This window comes from Nicotiana tabacum, chromosome 10 (assembly GCF_000715075.1).
Source record: "Nicotiana tabacum cultivar K326 chromosome 10, ASM71507v2, whole genome shotgun sequence".
NCBI classification, from domain to species: domain Eukaryota; kingdom Viridiplantae; phylum Streptophyta; class Magnoliopsida; order Solanales; family Solanaceae; genus Nicotiana; species Nicotiana tabacum.
This window is the reverse complement of record NC_134089.1, coordinates 58,465,028-58,477,207: the sequence shown is the minus strand read 5'-3', so window position 1 is coordinate 58,477,207 and position 12,180 is coordinate 58,465,028. Positions and strand designations below refer to the sequence as shown.

The window sequence follows — 12,180 nt, the reverse complement described above, 5'->3', positions numbered from 1 at the left end:
AACTTGTGGTCTTAAAAGCTTAAGGGGTAAAAGGTTTGTTGGACCATGACATTTGTGTGGCTATAAAAGCTTCTCATTAAGGGTAAATGGGTAAAATGAAAGAGTTTAAAGTTGAATTATTTCCAAATTTAGAAATGTGTCATTTATTTTGGAACAAACTAAAAAGGAAAGAACCTCATCTAATATGAAACGGAGGGAGTATACAATTGTCTATGCCCCATGGTGGATGCCAAACTGTTTACCCGTAAAGCGGTACAATTGAATTTGTAAGGTGATTTAGAGACACATGAATTAATTTGAACGAAATAAGTAAGAATAGAATCAAGATTGTGAAAATAACTTAAACGAAATACAAGCATGATCGTATGGTGAGCCTCTCTGAAAATGATAACAAGAACAACGTTTAAGAGCAAAAGAAAAGCAAGTAACTTTTTAATAAGACCAAATTATAGCCTTTAAATACATATGATTTCTCGTGTCCTACAATGGACCCTAATTTTTTTATTTATAGCTCTATTTAGGGATACAAGATCCCAAAATCAAGTTCTTCTTGAATGAGAATAAAACTGTCATTGATGGTTGCACAATGGCTAGATATAAATACAGAGATTCTTTGTAACGGTTGCTCATTGAATGCTGTCTTTCCCGACCGACGTCTTCCTTTCAAATCTTTGTTCTCAGTTTCAATGCCTTCGGAATTCACTTAGCACCGGGTCACATGCTTGTATCCGGTGCCAACTATTTGCTTACTCATATTTTACCTGTCTTCAGTTCCACATGTCATATCATCATTTATACAACTGTCGCTAACCAATTTACCCTATACAAGCATGTTCCCCGTGAAATTAATCGACTTACGTGCAAGTTGACATGGATACCACAATTATAAAATACAAAAAAAAAAAAGGCCACAAAGTATATAGAGAAATGTATGACTAAAAGGCAAGGCTATGCGAACCTCCGTCCCATAGTGTTAAACTTATTAATTATAATAGAAAATGAATCTACAGATATATGATAAAAGTTTAGAAATAATTTTATTTGTTAGTCATCACACTGTAATTTCTTGAAGTGAGGATGTTCACCGAGTGCTCATTTAGAAATTAGCAGCAGACAAACTACCTTTGTTTCTTTTTCAGTAACTGGACCTTCAGTCTTGGTATATGAAACTCATTTGACTACAAGCAGAAGTGTAACCCCCATCAATGACCAGATTGTGCCCAGTTATAAAACCAGATTCATCACTGGCAAGAAACAACACAGCTTGTGCAACATCTTCCATTCTTCCACCTCTCCCATGCAGAAGACTCCCTCTTTCCCCCACTATTGAGCTTACTTCATCAGGCCTAAGCTCCATATTACCAAGAAACTTCCGATATTCATTCACAAGCATCTCGGAAGGGACACCATGAGGAGAAATACAGTTCACTCGAATCCCGTAAACCCCCAACTCACATGCTGTGCTTCGGGCAAGCCCTAGGATTGCCTCTTTTGACATTGTGTAGGAATGAGATGCTAGGCCTCCCATGATAGCAGCCGAGCTTGATGAGCATATGATTGTGCCTCCATGCTTGCCTGTAAAGGATTTATATTCAGTCAAAATGAGCCTAGCTCTCTCTCTCTCTATATATATATACACACACACATACTGTACTCGCTCTAGATCCGTACGTCTCTACTTGCCTGCTATCATTGTCCGTGCAGCATGCTTGACCCCATGAACGACCCCGTTCAGATTTATAGCAAGAAGTGTCATCATCTTATCCATTTTGATGTTGGTAATGCTCCCTCCAAACCCTGCAATTCCAGCATTGTTGAACATGATGTCTAATCTGCCTTTCCATTCCACTGCTTGTTTCACAGCTGATTCCACTTCTTCTTCTTTGGAGACATCACAGTGCACATATCGACCTTCAATAGAATCAGCTAGACTTGCACCAACTTCATCCAGTATATCTGCAATCACAACATGAGCTCCATTTTCAGCAAATACTCTTGCAGTTGCTGCTCCTATTCCTCTTGCACCACCCGTTATAACTGCAACTTTTCCCCTCAACCTGACAAGATTAACAAAACAGTTTAACTTCTATTCTATGTCTCACGGAATAAAAATATGTAACATAATTATACCATGGGCGTATATAGCTTAAAGGCTAACTCAAAGCTAACCAGGTTCTGAGCTTATATAAGACTAACCTCTTTGGGGATAACAATGATACCGAAGTATCCACTGTTTCACCATTGTGATCCATATTCATCCAAATATAAGACAGCAATTTAATTTGTCAAAGATACAATGTATAAATAAGAAATGCATGTAAAATCACAATGAAAAGAGTCAAGAAATCTGAGAATGCCTTAATTAGAATAAATAGGTTTGTCACATACTTCTCGTTTTATAACTACTTCCTACCTAGAGGATATTATACATAAGGGAAAAATGCATTTCCCTCCTAGCGCAAAAAAGTTAGTGTTAAGGGATAATTAATATCCTCTGATATTTTGTTAATGAGAAACAGATATATGAAGATGAATTCAAGAGCACGTAAGAGTGAGAAATTGGCATTAATATAGTGTTTAAAAATTAGAATAACACTTAACAGAGTATAAAATCATTTGATTGGGTTAATTTGTTTTTGTATTATTATATAAAAATGTTGTTGCGAAATTAATTCTATGATTTGTAAAATTACTGTCCTTTTGTTTGTTTGTTGACCTCGCATGGAGCACTTTAGAATGAGTTCTTTTGAGAAGGCCTGCTAACGTTTGTTGATTTACAATATTTTATAAAACCTTAATCTGTTTACTGATAATTCTGCCTTGTGACTAGCAAATAATGAAAAATTATTTATACATTGGTTGGAGCAAGTAATTTGTAAAAATAGTAAAGAGAAATATAGCAAAAATGACTTGCACAACTCACAAAGATTTTTTTTTTTATTTGCAGTCATAATGAAAAGATTTTGTAAACTACTTACGAAGTTATTTGATAATTTAGGACAAACATAACTATAGTATTTAATCCATAAATACTAGTTAGGAGACTTACATATTTTTCCTCGCGAAAGCGGATTATATGTTTCAACTACGACCTGAATTACCTAAGAATTATTACAAAGTAAAAAATTCCTTCATTTCCACAACCCAGATATCCCCTCAGAGATGCAAAGAGTTTTCTTCATAAACCTAGTCATCATCATCTAGAAAGGAAAAGCATAGTATTTCCAACACCTGTGTGTGTGTGTGTGTCTATATATATATATATATATATATATATATATATATATATATATATATATATATATATATATATATCTTTAGAAGGAGGAATAACTAATGAGATAACATGCCAATTAGTACCCCTTATGGTTGGACCTGACCCAATAGTTTTTTCGAACATCTCCCACTCACACATAAATGGAGTGCTCAAGCTCCACCAAGCTAAGAAAAATATACACTCCTTTGAATTCTCTTGCGTCATTTCATATTGGATAAATAGGTCGTGCGACCAACCTACTATGAGAGTACGTTCCTATACATTTGTTAGGAATATATAGCCTCTCATCATTGTCATGAAAATCTTTAAGTAGATCATAAGAAGTATGCTTAGTGTCCTCAATAATTTGAATCACATTGATACATCCTGCTAGATTTCATGTATCATAATTTCTTGTGTTTACAATTATGACCCATAAGTCATGACTGGTACCAACAAACACAAACAAAATGAGATTCCATCAATGATCTTCCTCTTTTCACGAGTCTCTCAACTTGAATTCAACTCGCATTTCTAGTCATGCTTGGTTAACCGAATCTCTCATAGTTATTTAGTAGCATGCTAAGATAGCGAACATCGAACTAAGCTTCGAGACATTAATAGTAGTCGTGAGTGTCACATCCCAACCTTGGGAGATGCGACCAACACACGATGCCCGAAGGCCCGTGCAAACCGACGTCCATGCTTAGACCCTTTTAACATAGAATTTGGGCCAACAAGGCCTCCAAGTAATAATGCCAGAATTTAAAATGTACACTTCGACTGTGAAGGAAACTTTAGTATTGATATATTTACACATACACATATACATCTGTTTCCATCAGAGTCACAATCATCTTTTACATTACCCAACTACTAGTCTAGTCTGCAAGCCTCTAGGAGTATCAACACATCATATATGTATGCAACTTGATCGGGACAGGGCCCCACCTTACCCAAAAAAACTGAAAAATACACTTCGATAACTAGTGACTTCTAAACTGCTACTTTGAAGAATTCGAATGAAATAACCAATAGCTGGAACAAACACCCTACTAGGAAGGAACGTAATCGGGTGTATCTGCACCTGTAGGCATGAACACAACACCCAAAAAAAAGGGCATTAATACAAAAGATGTACTGAGTATGTAGAATGGATAATGTGCATAAAGCAAAGGCATAACATAAGAAAAGTTTAACCTCGATACCGTAGACAAGCCAACAGGGACATACACCGCTATAACCACGAATAGATCAACTCATAATGAATCATACTTTCTGACTTCGGAATACTATTTAAAAACACTTCAACTTGAGAGAAACGTACCGTTATTGGTAAGAATATACATATAAGAACAGAAGCAACGTTACTGGGAAGGACTTAGAACAAACCAATCTTATAACATAGAAATCTTTTAGAGAGAATGATGTTTACAACAAGTCATGCAAAGAAAGAAAGTTGTCCTACATACCCTATTGAAGATCTAGCTACACTTCTATGGTAGTTAACTCTGACTCCCCTGAATCTCCAGAGTCAATACGACAAGACAATAAAATGACGTTTAAAGCTTCCTCACGCTAAATCCTGCTAGATTCACCTTCGATTTAGCCTTAAACTGTTTAGGGAATTCTAAATGGGGTTTGAGAGCATTTTGGGATAATTAATATTGGGTATATCTTCCTAGAATGAAAAGGAAAGATCTACACTGTCTTTTTATGCCATATCAAGCCTAGAAAATTCTCCTGCTCCATATGCAAAATGGATCGTTCCACCCCGGTTATAGCACCCTGTGGGATAACTGGCGTAAGCCTAATGAAATATGTAATCCTCTTTGTCCCCCCTACATATTTCCAGGCGATTGGCCGCGCTAGAAGTCAAACTTAACAATCTTTAATTTCCATGTGTGGGGTGTAACATCACCTATAGTCACTTCTTGCAAACTTCTTTAGTCATTTTGGGTTGTGCCTTCCTTGGTAGTCTCATTATTGCCTTCCTTTGCATGGAATAAATGTGGGTATTTAGATGTCATGTCTTCTTTAGCTTCCTAGGTTATTTCTTCTATATTATTGTTCCTCCCAAGTACTTTAACTTAAGCTACCTCCTTGGTTCGTAACTTATACACTTGACGATCTAGGATAGCCACCAAAACTTCTTCATACGATAGGTCCTCCGTAACTTGAATATATTCAATAGGGGTAGTACAAGATGGATCACTTAAGAACTTCCGAAGCAGTGACACATGGAATACTGAATGCACTACTTCCAACTCCAGGGGCAGCTCAAGCTTATAAGCAACTTGACCGACTCTCTAAATAATTTGAAACTGTCCAATATATCGGGGACCGAGTTTTCCTCTCTGACCGAATCTCATCACGCCCTTCATAGGCGACACCTTTAAGAATACCTAGTCTCCCATAGCGAACTTTATATCTCGTCGTCGATTATCGAGATAAGATTTTTTCCTCCTTTGAGCAGTCAATAATCGACTTTGAATTTTTTTCACCTTTTCTACTGCTCGTTGTACCAATTCAAAACCCAATAACTTTGTTTCACCAACTTCGAACCTTCTGATAGGAGATATGCACTTCCGTCTATATAGTGCTTCATATGGTGCCATCCGAATGTTAGTAAGGTATCCGTTGTTGTAAGCAAATTTGATGAGCGGTAGATGATCTTCCTAACTTTCATTGAAGTCTCAAACATAGGCTCATAGCATGTCCTAGAGCATCTGAATGGTTCGTTAAGCCTGGCCATCTATTTTTAGATGGAAAGTCGTGCTAAGGTTGATCCTGGTACCCAATACTCTCTGAAACGATCTCCGGAAGTTAGCCATTAATGGGCACCCTTGTCCGATATGATAGCAATTGGAACTCCATGGGGTCGAAGTATTTCCTTAATGTATAGCTTAGCATAATATTCAGTTGAGAAGGTAGTCTTAACTAGTAGGAAATGAGCTGATTTGGTGAGTCGATCCATGATGACCCATATGGAATCAAATCTTCGGGGCAATCCCGGTAACCCCATAACAAAATCCATGTTGATCATCTCTCCTTCCAGGTCAGAATTCCACATTCTGAAGAAATCTTCCTGGTTTCTGGTGTTCAACCTTAACTTTTTAGCAATTTAGACATTGTGCGACATATTCAGCAATGTTCCTCTTTATGCCATTCCACCAGTATAGCTGTCGCAAATAGTGATATATCTTGGTTGACTACGGATGAATAGAATACTAGGATTAATGAATATTCATCATGATCTACTCTCGGAGTCCCCCGACATCAGGCACACACAATCGGTCCTTGTATCTAAGGACTCCATCCTCGGATAGCTCGAACACTTCCTTCTTTTGTAAAGGAATGCTTTATCTTATTTTCACCAAGGTTGGATCTTCAAATTGTCGTGCTTTTACTTTGGCTACTAATGAGGAATCAGCAACATTTTGAATTATGGCTCCTCCGCTACCGGTGCCTAGAAATCGTATACTTAAATTAGCTAACTGGTATAAGTCTTTAGTCATTTAAAACTTATAATCTTCCACATGTCATATGATGCCCGTGGATTTCTGACTTAGCGCGTCAGCCACAATATTTGCCTTTCTGGGGTGGTATAAAATATCAACACCATAATCCTTTAACAATTCAAGCCATCTCTATTGCCTTAGATTTAATTCATTTTGCTTGAATATGTACTGCAAACTCTTGTGATCGGTGAATATGTCTATATGAACTCTATACAGATAGTGACACTATACTTTCAAGGAAAATATAATAGTTGATGGTTCCAGGTCATCAGTGGGGTAATGCTGCTCGTGTTTTCTTAGTTGCCTAAAAGCATAAGCAAAAACCTTCCTGTGTTGCATTAGAGCACTGCCCAAGCCTACTCTAGAGGCATCACAATATATAACGTACCCCTCAGGTCCTTCAGGAAGAGTTAGAATGGGCGCATATGTGAACCTTTCTTTTAACTCTTGGAAGCTCTTCTTGTAGACATCAGTCCACCGGAATTTCACTACCTTATGCGTCAACTATGTTAATGGAGCAACTATAGATGAGAAATTTTCCAAAAACCTTCGATAGTAACCGACTAAGCCCCAAAAGTTGCGTATCTCAGTAGGGGTTGTGGGCCTTAGACAATTCTTAATTGTTTCAACCTTTTTACTATAACCTTTTATGCCCTCACATGCTACTATATGCCAAAGAAAAGCTATTGAGTTCAGCCAGAACTCGCAATTAGAAACTTGGCATATAACTTGTGATCCCAGAATGTGCTTAGAACCTTTCGCAAATACGCTGCATGCTCTACTTCTGATTGAGAGTACACCAAAATATTGTCTATGAACACTGTCACAAAGATATCCAAAAATGATTTGAACACTCGATTCATCAGATCCATAAAAACTACAGGTGCGTTGGTTATGCTAAAGAACATAACGAGAAATTCGTAATAGACATATCTGGCCCAAAAGGCAATTTTTGGAATATCTTTTTCCTTGATTCTTAACTGATGATACCTAGTTCTGAGGTCAATCTTCAAAAAATACTTAATGCCTTGCAATTGGTCAAACAAATCATTGATCCTTGGGAGCGGGTACTTGTTCTTAATGGTTACCTTGTTCAGCTGTCGATAGTCAATGCACATCCTCAACGAACCATCTTTCTTTGAACAAATAGCATTGGAGCTCCTCACGGGGAAGTACTAGGTCGAATGAAGCCCTTGTCTAAAAGATTTTTCAATTGAGCTTTCAACTCCTTCAATTCGGTAGGAGCCATCCTATCCATAGGAATAGATATCGGTTGCGTATCAGGTGGTACATTGATGGCAAACTTGATCTCTCTCTCGGGAGGGACATCCGGGATCTCATCAAGAAATACATCGGGGAATTCACTAACAACTAGAAATCATGCATTTGTATCAAATATCTATACCCTTTCGAAATCATCCTCCGAGCCTTAAGGTATGAAATAAACCTCCCTCTTGGCTGCAACATTACCCTTCCATTCAATAACGGGTTCTCCTAGAAAAATCAAAGAAAACAACTTTCACCCAACAATCCATGTTGGCATAACACGAAGCCAACTGGTCCATAACGAGTTATCCTAGAAAATCAAAGTGAACAACTTTCACCCAACAATACACATTGGCATAACACGAAGCCAACCGGTCCATCCCCATAATGACGTCAAATTTCATCATCTCTTATTCATCCAAATCATCTAAGGTAAGACAATTATGAATCATCACATCACAATCTCAGTATATCGGTGTAAATATTATGGAATCACCTACGGAAATGGAAACTTCAAAAAACTAATGTAATAATTTAGGCTCTTTACCACATTTATTAGCAAGAAATGGGGAATATATGTTACACCCCATATTTTCGTATGTAAAAGTATGTCGTAAGTCAATTGATGTAAGCTCGAAAATGAGATCCTCTTTGAAAGTATATAAAGTAAGTTAATCATGTTACATTGGAGGTTACAAATATTTAAGATCATGAACATCAAGTACCAAGAAGGTTAGAAGGTTTAGAAACTAAATGAATCGAAGAAAATAAGTTTCGTTAAAAGTTGACAAGTTGAGAATTATAACCCGTACTTTTGGGATGAGACGAGGATGCCTAGTATAATAAGACAGTGATTTTATAAGGTAGTTTAGTCTTATGATAGTCGTGTTTTTAGTTTTTAAGTCGGGCGAGTTGTGAAACAAAAGTCGACGAAAGTCGTCACAAGTTACGTTCATAAATTGTGCTGAACTTTTGGTCTAATATCACTGAGTTTTTCTACCAATACACTTGGTGTTATGGAGTGATCCACCCTCCAAATTGAAGGTCTATGAGTCTAGTTTCTAACTTGCTAAAGATTTTATTGATACGATATCCTAATAGAGAGATATTCGCATTTTTTCAAGACTGCACAGACTGGTAGGTGACAACTAGGCGTGTCACCTACTTGTTAAATGAAGGGACCAAATAAATCCCCAAAACGAGGAGACCAGGGGGCCTTTTAAGGGATGAATTAAATTATTTATTTCACTCATATTTCAGACTAAAAGCTTCAGATTGAAACGCTGCAATTCTTCCCCTAAAAATCCCACACAAGCCCTAGGTGATTTCGAGTGATAAGAAGTGATTCTAGTGACGAAAAATCCGGACAACTTGCTAATTTCACTTTCTCCTTCTTGTAGATGTGCTGGGGACTGGTTTTGGATGAAGAGTGACTAGGTTTCATGGGTTCCACTCAGTCCAAGGTACATTTATGCTTCTCTTTCCCTTATCTAAGCTTTTACGAGTTGTAGCTCGATCGTAAAGACTAGAACTTGCGAGTTTCGAAAGAGTAGTATGCAGTTTGTTGTGGCGTCACTATTGGCTGGTTGAAAACTTAATTTTAAGTTGAATTCATGGCTATTTATATGAGAAGAGTATTAATTATGTACTATTTTTTGTGTTTCTCGATTTGAAAGAAAAGACAAGTCGGAAACGTGTTTTAGTAATCTGAAAAATAAGTTTTGAGTTGCTGAACTTGTGGGACTGTTATGAGGTCATTTTAAAGTTGTATTGTGGCTGAAAATTAGTAGGGATAATTCAATATGTGGGATTTAATATTATTGATAAATTCTGGAAGGAAGAAGGGGTTTAAAACTATAGTTATTTAGTCACAAACCGAGCTTGCCGCTCATCGGGATTGTTAAACTATTTTGAAGGATTATTATGAATATTGTTTGGGTTGTTGTTGGTTGTTGTAACTTGTGGGAAATCATATAAACAGGGGAAGAGTTGTCCGTTTTATCGTAGAATAAAGTGTATCGTTCAAATGCGATAAATTATGACATTCGTATTGTGACAAAAGTATTATTTATTGCTTGTAGACACAGGGGCTGTAGGTGAAGTTAGTTTGAGGAATGGGCGAGATATTTTGAGGTATGTAAGGTTTTACCTTTCTTTTCTTTGGCATGATTCTGTGCCAAAGAAAAGAAAATAAGTGATTAAGTGGCTCGACGCAGGTATAGTATTTCCTATCTCCTATAGTAAGTGGGTAAGCCTTGTCCAATATGTACCTAAAAGGGGGGCATGACTGTTATAGTGAATGAACAAAATGAATTAATCCCAACTAGGACTATGACCAGTTGGAGAATATGCATAGATTATAGGAAGTTGAATAATTTCACACGAAAAGATCACTTCTATCTCTCCTTCATTGATCAAATGCTTGACAGGTTAGCCGAACATGAATACTATTGTTTCCTTGATGGCTATTCGGGGTATAATCAGATTGCAATTGCCCTGGGAGATCAAGAAAGGCCATATATACATGCCCTTATGGCACTTATGCACTTAAGAGAATGTCATTCGGGTTATGTAATGCACCTGCGACCTTTCAAAGGTGTATGATGGTTATTTTCATCGATATGGTGAAATGATTTATGGAGGTCTTTATGGATTATTTTTCTGTGTTTGTTCCCTCTTTTGATGAATGCTTGACCAATCTTGCTAAAGTGCTTGTTAGGTGCGAGGAGACTAATCTCGTACGGAACTGGGAAAATGCCATTTTATGGTACGTGAAGGTATAGTGCTGGGGCACAAGGTGTCCAAAGATGGACTGGAAGTTGACAAGCTAAGGTGGAAACAATTGAAAAGTTGCCACCGCCAATTTCAGTGAAAAGAGTTCGGAGTATTCTGGGACATGCAGGTTTTTATTGCTGATTTATAAAGGATTTCTCAAAAATTTCCTCTCCTTTGTGCAGGTTATAAAGAAGGATATGCCATTCAAGTTTGAAGATGCTTGTCTGAAAGCATTCAAGAAGCTGAAAAAAAAGTTAGTGAGTGCATCAATCATAGTGGCTCCTAACTGGAACGAGCCATTCGAGCTGATGTGTGATGCTAGTGATGGTGCAATTGGGGCCATATTGGGCCATTGGAGGAGCAAAATATTTCACTTCATTTACTAGGCAAGCAAGACACTCACTCTTGCTCAAATAAATTATACTATGACTAAAAAGGAGTTGGTTGTTGTAGTGCGGGTGTTTGATAAATTTCGGGCCTATTTGGTTGGCACCAAAGTCATCGTCTACATAGTCCATGCAACCATCAGGTATTTGATAAAAAATAAAGCTGCTAAACTAAGGCTAATCCATTGGGATTTACTCTTGCAGTAATTTGAATTGGAGAACCGAGATCATAAAGAAATAGAGAATCAAGTGGCTGATCACTTGTCCAGGTTAGAAACTCAAAATCATATAACTGAGGGAGATGTCATCAAGGAAACCTTCCCGGATGAGCAATTATTGGCCGTTACTGCTGGGGAGGTGCCATGGTATATAGACTTTGTGAACTATCTAGCAAGTGGAGAAATGTTGCCTGACCTTGAACCTCATGCTAAAAAGAATTTCTTGCGAAATGTGGGATCATATGTGTAGGATGAGCCGTTTCTATTCAAATATTGTAACGATCAGTTAATGAGAAGATGTGTGTCCGGATCTAAAATAAATGTTATCTTACATGACTGTCATGCATCACCTTATGGTGGTCATCATGCGGGTGACAAAACAGCAGCCAAGGTGTTGCAATCAGGTTTCAATTGGCCTAGGTTGTTTAAAGATGCCCATGAGTTCGTGAGGAGGTGTGATAGGTGCCAGAGAATGGGAACAATTACGAAAAGGCATGAGATGCCATTGCATGGTATTATGGAGGTTGAAATTTTTGATGTGTGGGGAATTGATTTTATGGGTCTACTTCCCTCGTCCAATGGATGCAAGTACATTTTAGTAGCCATTGTCTATGTGTCGAAGTGGCTGGAGGCCATTTTTATTCCTACCAATGATGCCAAGGTTGTAGTTAACTTTGTGAAAAAGCATATCTTTACAAAGTTCGGCACTCCGAGAGTGATTATAAGTGATGGGGACACCCATTTCTGTAACAAGCTAT

The 12,180-nt window shown here is 37.5% G+C and overlaps 1 protein-coding gene across 1 annotated transcript; it reads right to left on the bottom strand.

Annotated features, from left to right (window-relative positions):
* Positions 1-517: 517 nt before the first annotated feature.
* On the bottom strand, positions 518-2,319 carry LOC107784744 (short-chain dehydrogenase reductase ATA1-like). The gene is made up of 3 exons (XM_075223597.1): positions 2,197-2,319; positions 1,680-2,057; positions 518-1,583 (listed from the first exon to the last, which is right to left on the bottom strand). Exons 1-3 carry the CDS (start codon positions 2,256-2,258, stop codon positions 1,151-1,153), a joined length of 873 nt encoding a protein of 290 aa, XP_075079698.1. The 5' UTR covers positions 2,259-2,319; the 3' UTR covers positions 518-1,150.
* Between the last annotated feature and the right edge of the window lie 9,861 nt (positions 2,320-12,180).